The sequence below is a fragment of the Dreissena polymorpha genome, chromosome 5 (genome assembly GCF_020536995.1).
Source record: "Dreissena polymorpha isolate Duluth1 chromosome 5, UMN_Dpol_1.0, whole genome shotgun sequence".
Lineage (NCBI taxonomy): Eukaryota > Metazoa > Mollusca > Bivalvia > Myida > Dreissenidae > Dreissena > Dreissena polymorpha.
The window spans coordinates 32,866,215-32,881,555 of record NC_068359.1 but is presented as its reverse complement, the minus strand read 5'-3'; the positions used below and the strand labels follow the sequence as shown (position 1 = coordinate 32,881,555).

At 35.3% G+C, this 15,341-nt stretch overlaps 1 protein-coding gene across 1 annotated transcript; it reads left to right on the top strand.

Moving 5' to 3' along the window:
• The first annotated feature begins 5,022 nt into the window (after positions 1-5,022).
• On the top strand, positions 5,023-14,913 carry LOC127831141 (5' exonuclease Apollo-like). The gene is made up of 4 exons (XM_052356132.1): positions 5,023-5,134; positions 7,562-7,665; positions 12,681-12,873; positions 14,191-14,913. Exons 1-4 carry the CDS (start codon positions 5,023-5,025, stop codon positions 14,904-14,906), a joined length of 1,125 nt encoding a protein of 374 aa, XP_052212092.1. The 3' UTR covers positions 14,907-14,913.
• The last annotated feature ends 428 nt before the right edge of the window (positions 14,914-15,341 follow it).

Below are 15,341 nucleotides of genomic sequence, written 5' to 3'. Positions count from 1 at the left end.
TTGCTTTTTTTGACCTAGTGACCTAGTTTTTGACCCGGAACAACCCAGTTTCGAACTCTGGCGAGATTTCATTGGGACAAAGCTTCTGACAAAGTTTCATGAAGATGGGACAAGAAATGTGGCCTCTAGAGTGATTACGAGCAAATGTTAACGGACGGACGGACATACGACGGACAAAGACCGGTCACAAAAGCTCACCTGAGCAATCAGGTGGGCTAAAAAGTCAAGACAACAAAATAATCTCACAATAAACAGTAAGAGTACCTGTCCTGTACTTTACAACTTAACTATCTACCCTACAAAATCATAGGAAGGAAACAATAAAATCTATCAATCTTTTACTTCAACCTCAGTGTAAATAGCTGCACAGTCAAGTTACATAATGAGGATGCGTGCGACTGTTCAATCAATAAATGCACTCATGGGATACAGGCAGGAGAAAGCTGTATTCAAGTCTGCCAGAGCTTGTATCCAATTAGAATTCCGAGAATCACACAACTAGCATGAATGTCAAGCCATGTTCTCTAACAGCCAGTCAATATGATCATTGATTGGTTTCAAACAGAGGCAAATTACCTATGCAGGTCGAACTGAGTGGGCAGATACATTAAACAAAGAATATTCTTCTCAACACGCTATAATTTTATTCTGCCATATACATGAACATCTTGTCACAGGGTATGAATATGTAAAACAAGGGCTGTTTGTAAAACATGCATGCCCCCCATACGGGCTCTCAGTTGTAGTGACAGCCATTGTGTGCATATGTTTTTGTCACTGTGACCTTGACCTTTGACCTAGTGACCTGAAAATCAATAGGGGTCATCTTCGAGTTATGATCAATGTACCTATGAAGTTACATGATCCTAGCCATAAGCGTTCTTGAATAATCATCGGGAAACCATTTTACTATTTCGGGTCACCGTGACCTTTGACCTAGTGACCTGAAAATCAATAGGGGTTATCTGCCAGTCATGATCAATGTACCTATGAAGTTTCATGATCATAGGCATAAGCGTTCTTCAGTTATCGTCCGGAAACCATTTTACTATTTCGGGTCACCGTGACCTTGACCTTTGACCTAGTGACCTGAAAATCAATAGGGGTCATCTGCCAGTCATGATCAATGTACCTATGAAGTTTCATGATCATAGGCATAAGCGTTCTTCAGTTATCGTCCGGAAACCATTTTACTATTTCGGGTCACCGTGACCTTGACCTTTGACCTAGTGACCTGAAAATCAATAGGGGTCATCTGCGAGTCATGATCAATGTACCTATGAAGTTTCATGATCCTAGCCATAAGCGTTCTTGAATTATCATCCGGAAACCATTTTACTATTTCGGGTCACCGTGACCTTGACCTTTGACCTAGTGACCTGAAAATCAATAGGGGTCATCTGCGAGTCATGTTCAATGTACCTATGAAGTTTCATGATCCTAGGCCTAAGCGTTCTTGAGTAATCATCCGGAAAACATTTTACTATTTCGGGTCACCGTGACCTTGACCTTTGACCTAGTGACCTGTAAATCAATAGGGGTCATCTGAAAGTCATGATCACTCTACCTATCAAGTTTCATGATCCTTGGCATAAGCGTTCTTGAGTTATCATCTGGAAACTATTTTACTATTTCGGGTCACCGTGACCTTGACCTTTGACCTAGTGACCTTAAAATCAATAGGGGTCATCTGCAAGTCATGATCAATCTACCTATAAAGTTTCATGATCCTAGGCATTAGCATTCTTGAGTTATCATCCGGAAACAATTTTACTATTTCGGGTCACCGTGACCTTGATCTTTGACCAAGTGACCTCATAATCAATAGGGGTCATCTGTGAGTCATGATCAATGTACCTATGAAGTTTCATGATCCTAGGCCCAAGCGTTCTTGAGTTATCATCCGGAAACCACCTGGTGGACGGACCGACCGACCGACAGACCGATAAACCGACCGACAGGCCGACATGTGCAAAGCAATATACCCCCTCTTCTTCGAAGGGGGGAATAATAATTCTTTTGGCACTAAATATTTTATTTTTAAAATAGTATTTAGGTGTTGTTTCATTTTCCAGATTTTCTTTAGATTTATTGACTAAACAAGTGTCGTTACCCATATGTTTTGCGTTACTGTAACCCATCTTTTTGCCTACCAGTGCTTTGCGCAAGCGCGTAAATCCGGAATCAAAACAATAACAATTAATTGTCTTGTCTATACACGTTCAGCCTCGTTCTGAAATTCGACGCGTCACGTGACATTCAAAAATAGCAACAGCGGTGGTATTGTGAAACTGGTTTATTGGCAATCGCTTTTTCACGGCCTTTGTCTGTCAAAACGGCGGCTGTGATATATTTTGCCTCGCCGCGCGAAGTCTCGTTGGGTCGCAAGTCTCGTTTTCGTTTTGCGCAATAACGCGTTAGCTTTTTCTGCGGATCATTTAAGTTGCGCATCCCTTTATTTGATCCCTGTTTGTTTGTATAGTTCCCTGCTGTAACTGACCGCAAACTGACCTTGATACCTTGCGGATTGGAATGCAATGCATTTAATAAGAGGTAACAATTCCACTGCTGGAATGACGGCTTGTTTAAAGCTTTAAACATTAACGGTCAATTTCGAAAACAATTTTAAATAATTTCGCCAAAGCGTATAACAGGTTACTGAACAACAATACATATATTATATTAAGTTTATGAGTGCGCATAATGCAATATCGTAGTAATTACCAAATATGAGTATACAGCTTTTAAGTACAAACGCTCTGGCGCTTCTAAATATAAAGAGGCACACACTCTGTATTTATGTCGAGAATTGAGTGTAATACTGCTCTATCTCTCTAAGTCTTATCATTAGAGATACAATTGTTTCATGCTGAATACGCAGTTAACATCGTTGCTAAACGAACTGTAGTATCCCTTTTCATTCCCTATACTTCCAAAAAATAGAAAGTCGATGGAATAACATATAAATGTCAATGTAAAATCTGTTTGTAGATTGCACATTTTCTACCGCGAAAAGTTTCAGGCCTACCAGCGGGAAATGTTATATTGAAATGTATTGGTCGCTTACAAAGGTCAGGCTAAGGTGAAAAGCTACGCCGAAAAAAACACACACTATTTTTCTCCCATTGTAATGGTAGTGGGTGGGGAAAAACAATACCATTTGCAAACCATATACTCATGTGTATTACTATTGTATGACTATATATATATGTTTTGTGTTTTCAACCATATTTATTGATGCAAGTAATATCATTTAATTTTTAAATGATGAGACAAATCATGGTAATTCCTGCTATTTCTATATTTTCTGCAATTTTCGCACGCCCCGGAAGGACTTTGATAGGCGAAAAAAAATAAACGAATTCATCTGCTTGGAGTGAATGTTTCAGTTGGAATTTGTTCATACATAACACAAATAGAGCACTAGTTTTAGTCCCCAGTGTTTCCCATTGCTGAAATAACATGTGGGGTCAGATTTTCCTGCAAAAATAAAAACAGCAGATTTTATATAGCCGTTTTTTCTCAACTTCTATTCCGTCAATTTGTTTTGGGTCCATATGGTCAAAATATGCATTTTTATTTTCCTCAAAATTCACAAATTCCGAAAAATATAGTTTTGTACATAATATTAAACTATTAAAATAGGTGGTTGTTGCTAACTGAGAACGGAAGAATTAAGCTATGTCATTACTGATTTTTTAAAGGGCAATTGCAGATCAAAGATCAGACATGGCAAAAGTGCCAGATAGTCAGACTAACTGTCCAGCATTTTTTGTTTCCAAAGATTGTAAACCTCCTTTGTTTTCACAACAACATTATTTCGTAGTTACATGTACATGATATTTCCAGACGTAAAAAGATCATTTTCGTCCACACTCCACACTCTTATAAACTCTCAGTAGTTCACTGAAGCTTTGATTCATTCCGAGAATTATTCCAAAAGTTAACGGAGCTTTAAATCATAATCAGATTCTGATTGTTTATGTTTGTCACCCTATTATGAAGTTTACTGTTATGTTATGTTACGGTTATCAAAGATAATGAACAGTGAACATATTAAATATAATTAGTTAATCTTACTTATATGCATCAATAAAACTCATGTATGTACATGTATGTTTAAAGGTGAAAATATTTCCTCCAAACTGAAACTAACAGTTTCAAATTACGTCCCCATATCCGGATTTTGCGCTTTTTTGCCCTGTCTTGAATAAACCATGCGTTAAAATGCCCCGTTTGTATTTTTTTGGCCATGTCCTTTAGTTGTCCTGAGGTAAAACGGAGGCAAATGCCTGTAAATGTTTTCTCCTCATAGGACAGACTTGCTTGTAAGTTGTGATCGTCTTTCGCAGTGTCTGAAAGACTTCTTCACCTGTAAAAAAAAAATACTAGTATTTTTTTCAAGCTTATAACATGTGCTTTTTATAATAATTTAATATTGTTCTGCAAGCAATTTTTCATTTGTGGAAGAAACTGACAACCTTTAAGAAATGTGTGATAAAATTTATCATCAAAGCAATGGATGAACAAAATCTGCAATACCACATGCAAAAACCAGCTGTGTCGAAAAGTAAGGCTGCAACTTGTCTCTTGAAATTGAAGAAGACAGAATATAACAAGTGAGTAATAACATTTGGACAGCCCGATGGTCACTAAGTGCCATTTAAGCTACATGTAGATGTCTTAATCTTCCACACAGCAAATTTACATTATGGTTACTTGGGAGGAAATGCGCCCAGCAATATTTAGGTAAGTAGGTCAAAGGTAAAGGTCACATGGAATTGGAACGAGACATTTGATTTGCCATGCAATCATAAAAGCTTTTACCTAGGATCATGCAACTGGTATAGTGGTTACGTTGGAGTGTAGAAGATGCCATTCATATTGGAGTTATTTCAACATGTCTTAGGTCAAAGTCTCTAACAAGTTGTTCAAATTAACGACTTTGCAGCACGTCAGAAGGCATACATTATGTTGTATAAAATGTATTGTATTTCCAGAACTGACTGATTGATACTGACAATGAATGGGTGTGTGATTCCACACACGCCTATTGCGGTTGACTTTTGGAAGGTGAGAGATGGTCCCCAGATGATCCATTTCCTCACACATTTCCATGGAGACCATATATCAGGTGACAAGACAGTGCTATTGTTGTTGTTTTGTCAAAAAGTTAAAAAAAATCCAAATAACTGCCTGATATTCCCAAAAAACGGTTAATTTTTTTATAAATAAAATGCAACATTGAGTTAATTTCTCCATCGAGTTCTAAAGGTTTGGTCTTAGTTAATATAATATTGAAAACACTTCCTCTCATTTTAAAAGTATATTTAGCAAAACAAAATGCATACATTTCCCAATTGTAGTCAAAACGATGCAATTTTTCAAAATCTAAAGGGCCCTTGTCCCATTCCCAAATTGCGGAAGAAAATACTGTAAGTATTCAAGCGTCGTCTGTAGCTTTTATTTTTTAAATCTTTTTATTCATACATAATTGAACTGTGTTTGTTGGCTTGTAAACAATAATTAAATAGCCACCAGCATTACACTATTGTTCATAGACATGTTTTGGCAGCAATAATCATTAATAACATTGTCGATCATATACAGTCTAACCTATGATAAACAGCAAGTCATAGGAAATTGATCATATACAGTCTAACCTATGAATAACAGCAAGTCTTAGGAAGTTAATCATATGCAATATAATCTATGATTAACATCAAGTCATAGGAAGTTGATCATATACATTCTAACCTATGATAAACAGCAAGTCATAGGAAGTTGATCATATACAGTTTAACCTATGATAAACAGCAAGTCTAAAGTCTAACCTATGATTAACAGCAAGTCATAGGAAGTTGATCATATACAGTCTAACATATGATTAACAGCAAGTCTTAGGAAGTTGATCATATAAGTCTAACCTATGATTAACAGCAAGTCATAGGAAGTTGATCATATACAGTCTTACCTATGATAAACAGCAACTCGTAGGAAGTTGAACACAATTATTTGATTGTTATTAATATATTGGATCTTATCAGACTTTTATAATAATTATTTTCATATTCAGTTTGTCTTAGGAAGTTAATCATATGCAATATAATCTATGATTAACATCAAGTCATAGGAAGTTGATCATATACATTCTAACCTATGATAAACAGCAAGTCATAGGAAGTTGATCATATACAGTTTAACCTATGATAAACAGCAAGTCTAAAGTCTAACCTATGATTAACAGCAAGTCATAGGAAGTTGATCATATACAGTCTAACATATGATTAACAGCAAGTCTTAGGAAGTTGATCATATAAGTCTAGCCTATGATTAACAGCAAGTCATAGGAAGTTGATCATATACAGTCTTACCTATGATAAACAGCAACTCGTAGGAAGTTGAACACAATTATTTGATTGTTATTAATATATTGGATCTTATCAGACTTTTATAATAATTATTTTCATATTCAGTTTGTAATTCAGAGAAATACGAACAGGAAAAACAATGATCTGAAATACAATACATAAATATTGCATATTAAGCATAGGAAAGTAGTTTAAGTGTTTATGGACTGAAGTTTGGTAAAAATCATTCTCAGCTTGGTAAAGCTTAATTGCAAATCTAAGTACCATGTATGTGAAACACAGATATAATTTTTATTGAGTCAATTGAAGGTCTGAATGAAAGCATTTGTCACCATCAAATACCCTAATATGCCTTTTTGGTATTAAAACTAAACATAATATTTTTTATTTTATAGAATATAGATTGTATTGCAATTTTACAGGTTACAGGTGTTTACATATTAGACTGTTTCTGAAAAAATAAATCCACTTGATATTCTTTTTAAATGAACAGTGTCTTCAGTTTTAACTGCCTTTCCTTTATTCTTTAAATACCCAAGTGATGATATAACCCCCATCGAAGAAGTGGGATTAGTTTTCTTTGTACATGTCCTTCTTTCGGTAGTTTGATAAAAAGGTAGGTAGGTATGTAGGTTTGTCCATAAACTATTCCTTTCCGCATAATATTTAGAGAACACTTCGACCTTCAAACATGTACATTGGTAAGATGGTTTCGTTGGAGGAGGGAAAGATGTCTCTTGATTAAATGTCAAGGTAAAGGAGCCAGAGCTTGTATCATTAAATCGATACAATTGTCAGTCGTATTGCTTCATTCAAGCAATTCCTTAAGCGGACTTTCAAATGAAGTTAGACTCTGTATGAGCATTAAACATTATATAAGATACATATACTGTATACTACGGTTCGGCCATCATGTCATATGTTCAAGCATTAAAATATGTTCCTCTTAGACAGGGTCGTTTGCGCAAAACCTATGCGAGTAAGTTAAATAAACATTATATTGATTCTTATTGCTGGCTTATTTATAAATGTACGTCAGAGACTGTAAAAAGGAGGCTTTTTGGGGAAAGGGGGGGGGTGCATAAATGTTTTAAAAACATCTATTGTTTATAAAAACTATTTGTAGTGTTTTGAATACCAATAAAAAGAAATTATTAAAACGTATTTTATTTATTGAATCCTTGATGCAGGTCTGACTTCGACATGGAACCGTCCAATTTACTGTTCAAAACTGACAAAGAAACTGCTTGTACAGAAACGCGGAGTGAAGTCAGAACTTATACGTACCTTACAGGTATATATTAAAAGATTGTATTAAAATTGAATCAAAATTAATGTTGCTCAAACAGAAAGCATAGGTCACTTTGCCTTTTTTGTCTGAGTTTTCCCAAAGGCTTTAACAAAGAGGAATTGATTATATTATGTAATCATGTGCTATTATTGACCTCTGAATTGATTGTATTATGCAATCGTGTGCTATAATCGACCACTGAATTAGTTGTATTATGCAATCATGTGCTATTATTGACCACTGAATTGATTGTATTATGCAATCATGTGCTTTTATTGACCACTGAATTGATTGTATTATGAAATCATGTGGTATTATTAATCACAGCATTGACTGAATTATGCAATCATTTATGTAATCAAGAGCTATTTTTGACCACAGAATCATGTCCTATAATTTGCCACTGCATTGGTTTTATTATGCAATCATTTACTATTATTTACCTCTGAATTGGTTGTTTTATGAACACATGTGCAATTATTATGCTCCCTATTTGCTGGATGTCAGTCTGTCGGTCCGTCGGTCTGTCGGTAGACCAGTTCGTTTCCGATAAATAACTCGTCAACGCTTTGACGGATTGGCTTGATACTTTACATGTGCATTGGCCTTGGACAGTAGATTACCCCTATTTAAATTTGAGTCACCAGGTCAAAAGTCAAGGTCACTGTCATAAAAAGTGTAAAAATCGTTGCCGATCAATAACTCTTCAACAAAATGACCGATTGGCTTAATACTTCTCATGTACACTGGGCTTGGTTGAATACCCCTATTGAAATTGGGCTTACTAGGTTAAAGGTCAAGGTCACTGTCACAATAAAAGTGAAAATCGTTTCTAATCAATACAATGTAGTTATTTTTCCTCCTTTAAGCTGTTTTCCTCCCTTTTAATGTCAAACTTATTTTGCAAATAGTTAATACACTTTGCAAAATATATATATAAAGGAAGAGTTAAATTGAACTCTGTAAGGGGGTAGGGCATTTTCCTCCCCTGAGGTCGTTCTTAAATCACACCCCTGTCAATAACTGGTCAACGAATAGACCGATTGGCTTGATTCTTCCTATGTGCATTGGCCTTCGACAGTAGGTGACCCCTATTGAATTTGGGGTCACTAGGTCAAAGGTCATGTTCACTGTCACAAAAGTGGGAAAACAGTTTTGGATCTATAACTCGTTAAATAATTGATCGATTGGCTTTACTTTCCATGTGCATCGACCTTGGACAGTAGATGACCCCTCTTGAAATTGGGGTTACTATGTCAACGGTCAATGTCACTATCACAATAAGTATGAAAATCGTTTCTGGTCAACTAGTCAACCAATTGACCGATTGGCTTGATACTTTACATGTACATTGGCCCTGGACAGTAGATGACCCCTATTGAAATAGTCTATCCCAGAATCGATAAATTGCCCGCCGCCATATTGGCTATCACGTGACCCCGCCGCCATCTTGGTACTAAAGAATTTGACAAATAAAAGCGTTCTTCATGGGTGACATGTTGAACTTATCTGTCAAATTCTTCACGTAATGTTAAGGCCGAATTTGCTGTTTGTTTTTTTTTAAGAAATCCTTTCAGTTATGCCTATTGCTTACAACACAATTATTTCTTTATTGAATTTTATTATTCGAAGATAATTATAAAAGTTATTTGCACATATTAAGTCTGAAGTAAACTTTGTGATTTTTTAAGTTAATAATTCCGGAGATGTTAATTAGCGAAATTTTTAAAGATTTATGACCGAGATATACAATTTCTTTGAAAATCAGATATGTGCCTTTGATTGAAACATTATTCTTTCTTTATAAAAAAAGTATATAGTTCCAGATATACTCATTAAGAGAATGTATATGATTCAATACCGAGACAGACTTTTTTTTAAATTGAATAGTGCATATCTTTGTTTTTCTAAAGATTTATTAATTCTTTTTATAATACTTCTTATTAAAGCATCATTTTAGGGCAATGTAAAAGTTCTAGCCGAAATAAAATGTGTGATTTTAACTTAAATTGGTCCGGAAATATTTATAAGCGAAACTCTGTAAGATTTCATGTAGTGGCAAATTTTTCTAACAAAAAAGTATATGGTTTAGTCTAAAGTTTGTTGTTTTTTATTAATATATTTTATTTAAAAATCGCTTTCAAACAAAAATCTCTAGCCGGAAAATATTTTTGTGATTTTAAATGTACTAGTCCAGGGAATATTCATTAGCGAAAATGTGTAAGATGTCAGAACATTGCAGGTTTTTTAATTGAACAGTGAATATCTGCTTTTGCTTATAACTTTATTTTCATTTAATCATTTAAATACCATTCTTTTTTAGAATCTAAGTCTGTAGCCTGAACAAACTGTGCTTGTCTTGTTCTCAATATTTTCTCATTTGTGTGCTTGCTTTACTTAATTTCCCAATACAATCTACATTTACCATAAAAATGCTCAACATGACACTTGTGTAGTCATACCTTAACTTAAATAGTCCGAATAATGTTCGCTTCATTCCGTCAACGTATTAATTCCTTTATTAAAATATTCGCTATACAGTTAAGATTTAAAATAAACTATTAAAACACGAACACAGTGATGTTTTTCTTCCGTAATTATGGATTGTCAATTTAATTAAATTAATTAATGGTAAAAGAAACACCATCTGCGATTGAGAAACGAAAGCATTCCATCAGTGGGAGACGATGCCCCAATGGTGGATTAAAAGTGTTATTGTGAAACCATTATTATTCGTCAGACATTAATTTTCGTCTTTTTCGTCCTTCGACCGATGGACGAATTCAAGATCCTAATGAACAATCATGTCCCATATTTGAAGCAAGTAAGACTGAATTACCGTAGGCATGAGGCATTTAAATCCAGCGTAATTAACGCATATACACAGGGCTCGAAATTAACACTCGCACACTCGCAAAATGCGAGTTAAAAAAAAATTGCAAGGTAAGTTATAAGCCACTAGTATTTTTTGCAAGTAAAGAAATTGTGAAAAAAAAGAGTTATATTGCTAAATGCGTTCGACGGCATGAACGCTAAACCGTAGGTCAATTTTTGAACGTCCGAATACCCATATGCGGAAGCGCGCATCTTGTTTGTAGACTGGTATACTTATAGTACAGATACCCGGATGGTATTGATACAAAGAACATGAAACAGTCGACTATTCAAACTCAAGTTAAATCCGGTTTTGACACAAAGGGATGTACATTATACAGTGTACTGACAACTGACATTTCCTGTAAAACGCGAATGCAATAAGGCTGTTTCGAATGCGTCGACTTCGTTTAGGTAGAATAGTGTTGATTAGCGCTAATTGTTAACAACTTTATTACCCATTGTGTGTATTGTGTTTTTCTGTTGCAGATTATACAGCCAACACGCAGCGAATCCGGATTAAAGACAATACTATTAAACGCAATTAAAATATGACGATGTGTGATCAACACCTAACTGAAATATATTCTGCGCTTTTATTACAAATTAATAAAGAACATATATTGATTTGTGTTTGGTTGTTTGGTTTTAATTGCATCTACTATTTTTGTACATATACATAAAAACCCGTACCTTTGTTGTTGGCTTCGTTGTTTAAAACACTCGTTAACGGTCATTCAGTCCCACTTATCCGCTAATCATAACAAAGAACGTGTCAATGACATAAAATAATAAGGGACAGTTACTATCACCTGAAATAACAGACTTGTTAATTGGCATATTCCAAACAAGGCCCACCTCCTGCAAATGACTACCAAGTGTCACCTCTCTTTCCCAAGCACGATTTTTTCGCAACCGCGTATTACATGTATTACAAACATTACAAACAAATCGGACGTTTTTTTTTCAAAACCAGAAATGGACGAATTCAAGTGCTGACGAAATAGTCATTTTTTTAAAAAGGACGAAATTTCGTGCTGACGAAAATAAATGGTTTCACAGTAATTGGTATGTCTGTGTTGACACCATATTCTCCACATGATAAGAAGCTGTTATTAAGAATAGATACCATGCAGCACCTTCTAATAACATGTTAAATGACAATGAAGGCCTAATTCATGCTGAGTTTAATCAGAGTCATAGATCTTCGTCTCTGGTTTTATGACTTTTAAACAATGCAGAAAGACCTGATGAAAACATTTACTTAAAAATACGAACTGTTATATGATTATTGTATCGATAACAGAAACATTTAAATATTCAAATATATTTAATGAATTCGCGTCACTTCGTGTTATTGTTCAGGGACCTATACAAACATATAGGTCCCTGCATTCTTCTTCAGTACCAAGATGGCGGCTTCAGTGGCGGCAATCCGGGAGTAATCGATTTTTGGGATTGTCTATTGGGTTCACTAGTTCAAAGCCCTGTTGGGGGGGGGGGGCATATGTCTCCGACCGACTCTTGTTTTTTTTTTTTTTAAGGCAAATGAAATAATATTAATACATTATCAGAATGATTATGGAAAACTATTCATTAAGGAAAATGCGCCAACAATCGTTATCAGAGTACTTGCTTAACTCAACACTAAATATTAATATATAAGCATTGCTTATTTACAAATACTCTAGGCTGATACACACTTATGAATTTCATTAAAGTTATTATGTGGTTCTTCTGCAGTGGTAAAAAACTGATTGTATAAATAATTATTATTGCAATAGTTGTTATGAAAAAATAACAGATGCTTTATTTTATGCTGTACATACATCACACTATTAAGATCATATGTTGAGATCAAAGATCACACCACAGCACTAAATAATTGACATATCCCATGTGCACGGTTTTTAAAGAAAATGCTTACCTGGTGTTACAAATAAAGCTGACTCATTTAGAATCCTTTCAAAACCATATACCATGTACATTGTAATAATTTGACTTAAACTAGCTGTGGTGCATTAATGTATCAGTGTTGTTTGTACATATTGTTTAGTAGTTTTTCCCTCAATACGTGCATACCAAAATAAGTTTATTCAATAATTTTGGTTTACATATAACCAAGATCTCTCGTTGTCTTTCAGATCGGATGCGCAGAGATAGTTTTCCTGGACAATGTGCAGCAGGAGAACATGGTGGTTACTGCCCTGGATGCCAACCATTGTCCAGGGGCTGTGATGTTCCTAATGGAGGGCTACTTTGGCACCATTCTCCATACCGGAGACTTCCGGTTCAAACCGGAAATGCTGACTGAGACCACCCTTGCAAATCGGTCCGGTATGATTACGTGCTTTATTTGTGTGCCTCTGGCATCTGCTCAAGCAGAGAGGCGCGTTGCAATTTGCCCATCTGGGTGTTCTTCCGGACGTGTGTATGAGGTTTACCCATACAGATATTTCATTAACATCAATATGGCTACTCGCAAAGTGTCGATACTTGCAATGATATTATCTATAAATGTTCTCAACACACCGGGTTTAAAACATGTTTAAAAATGTCAAGCTCAAAATAAGGTCAGGTGATATGGTTTGATTTTTGGTTTGTACATCAATCTTAATTAACTTGTGGAAAACGGTGAACATTTGTGTTTATGAAATTCTTTAAGACATCTTTTGTTAATATTAGCCACGATTGCTTTAAAAAATGTAAGATGTTCAACAAACGTCAAAAATGCTTAATACAGAGCTTTGTTATTTGCAAGGATCTCATATGTGAACACGTAGATTAATTCAAAAGGTCAAAATTCTTGGTGAAACCAACTTGATTGTTGCTGAAAATCAATTTTACTTGCTAAAAAGCTTGGATATTCAAATTATCTTGCCTTGACCTTCTCATTGACCTAATGTTGGGCTTGTTCAAATCCGAAAATGAACTTATAACTACAAGGCTCTAACCGGGTGAATTTGCGTTTATTTAACTCAGCGTCTAGTTATTTTAAGTAATTGTTCAAAAGATAACAGTAATCATAACAAGTTTGTCCTGATTTATACATCATAAGATGAAATTATTCAAGTAAATATAGTCCTTATTTTGTTTTCCCTTATTTTACATTTTTTCCCTGTTTTTATACATCATAAGATATAAGTATTTAAATTTAAAAAATCACAAATGGATGATCCTGATTTTCTTTGGCCCTTATTCAACATTATTTTGTTAATAAAACACCAAACAATACATGTCTTAACTGACAAAGTGTGTGTTCTATCTGACATCTGCCATAGGTGAGCTTTCCTTCCTACCAGACAGCTAGTTTTAAAAATACATTACTGTACTATCGACACACGGCTTTTCTCTGACCATGCACCGTATGATACAAGGTCATTAGTTTCATATTCGACAAGAGTATTAGTTTAAACCTATATATTTTAGCTCAATTGCATAGAAAGTCTAATGCTTATTTGAGACGCTCTCGAGTCTGTTTCCTGGGATTAGGACCATTTCTTGGTGTCTATTGGGGAAATCTTAAGAACGCTCTCACAGTAGGGATCGAACCCATGACCTTCTGATCGCTAGGCGGATACCATATCCACTGCGACTTATAATCCTTGTTAGCAAGAGTATTAACATTGATTGTAATTGTGTTACTAATTTCAGGAAAGGTTGATGTGTTGTACATGGACAACACATACTGTTCACCTCGGTGCAAGTTCCCAACGAGAGAACAAGCAACAACAGAAATCATCAAAGTCATAAAGTCGCATCCAACACACGATATCATTATAGCCATGCGAAACTTGGGCAAGGAAGAACTATTGGTGAAGATTGCCAAGGAATGCCAGGAATGGAAATATGTCCCTCACAAGTTTTACCAGACATTGGAGATACTCGAGGCCCCTAATGTGTTCAATTGTGATAATAGAGACCTTAGAATCCAGATTGTTCCATTCTATACGATCTCCAAACGTTTTGTGGAGAAAGTGAATAAGACAAGACCAACTATAGTTATTATGCCAACTGTATTGTACTTTGGAATAGATGCTAGACCCTATGAAAATATCGATAATGTCTACATCGTGCCGTATTCTGATCACAGCTCTTATTCTGAGCTGCGTGAATTTGTGGCCTTTTTACGTCCAGGACAGATAATTCCCATTGTGAAAGCCACCAGTCGTAGTCCATTTGAGATGAGTGTTGCTGACAGGGCTGATATGTCAAGATTCAGTGACCTCACAGGCGAGAAATTCAATGAGTCGGTGAATGTTCCACCGTCTGTTCAGGCATTTATGGAAAATAGAAACATCACAGCAGCTCTTGGCAAGAATAGGCTCTTCAGATTGAGAAAACGACAAAACAGAGCAAGAGGTCTATGAACTCCAAAAAGATAAGAGGTGTTATTTATGAAAGTTTCGATGAAGAAAGTGATGAAAATAATAGACACTGTAGTGGATCAGCAAACCCAGAGTTTCAAAATAGTCGGAAGGATATTGTCCCATAAGTAGCTGAATCATGCATGAACATTCCAGGCAAGAAAGTGAGTCTACTTGAACAATTGAATGAAACAAAAGATTGAAATTAAGACACTTCAAAGAAAAAGGCATCTTGCATGAACACAAAGCAACCCAAATCTGCAGACTTCCTTATAGGGTCTTCTCAAGGTTTCGAAATCATGAATAAATCCATGGGTTTGAAAATAATGAAGCAGTTACACTAAGTTAAACTTTGGGAGGAACACAGCAAAATTCAAACGAAAGTTTTAAAAGAAATCAAAATGGTAAATTCCTGAGATTAAGTAAAGCAGTTTTAGC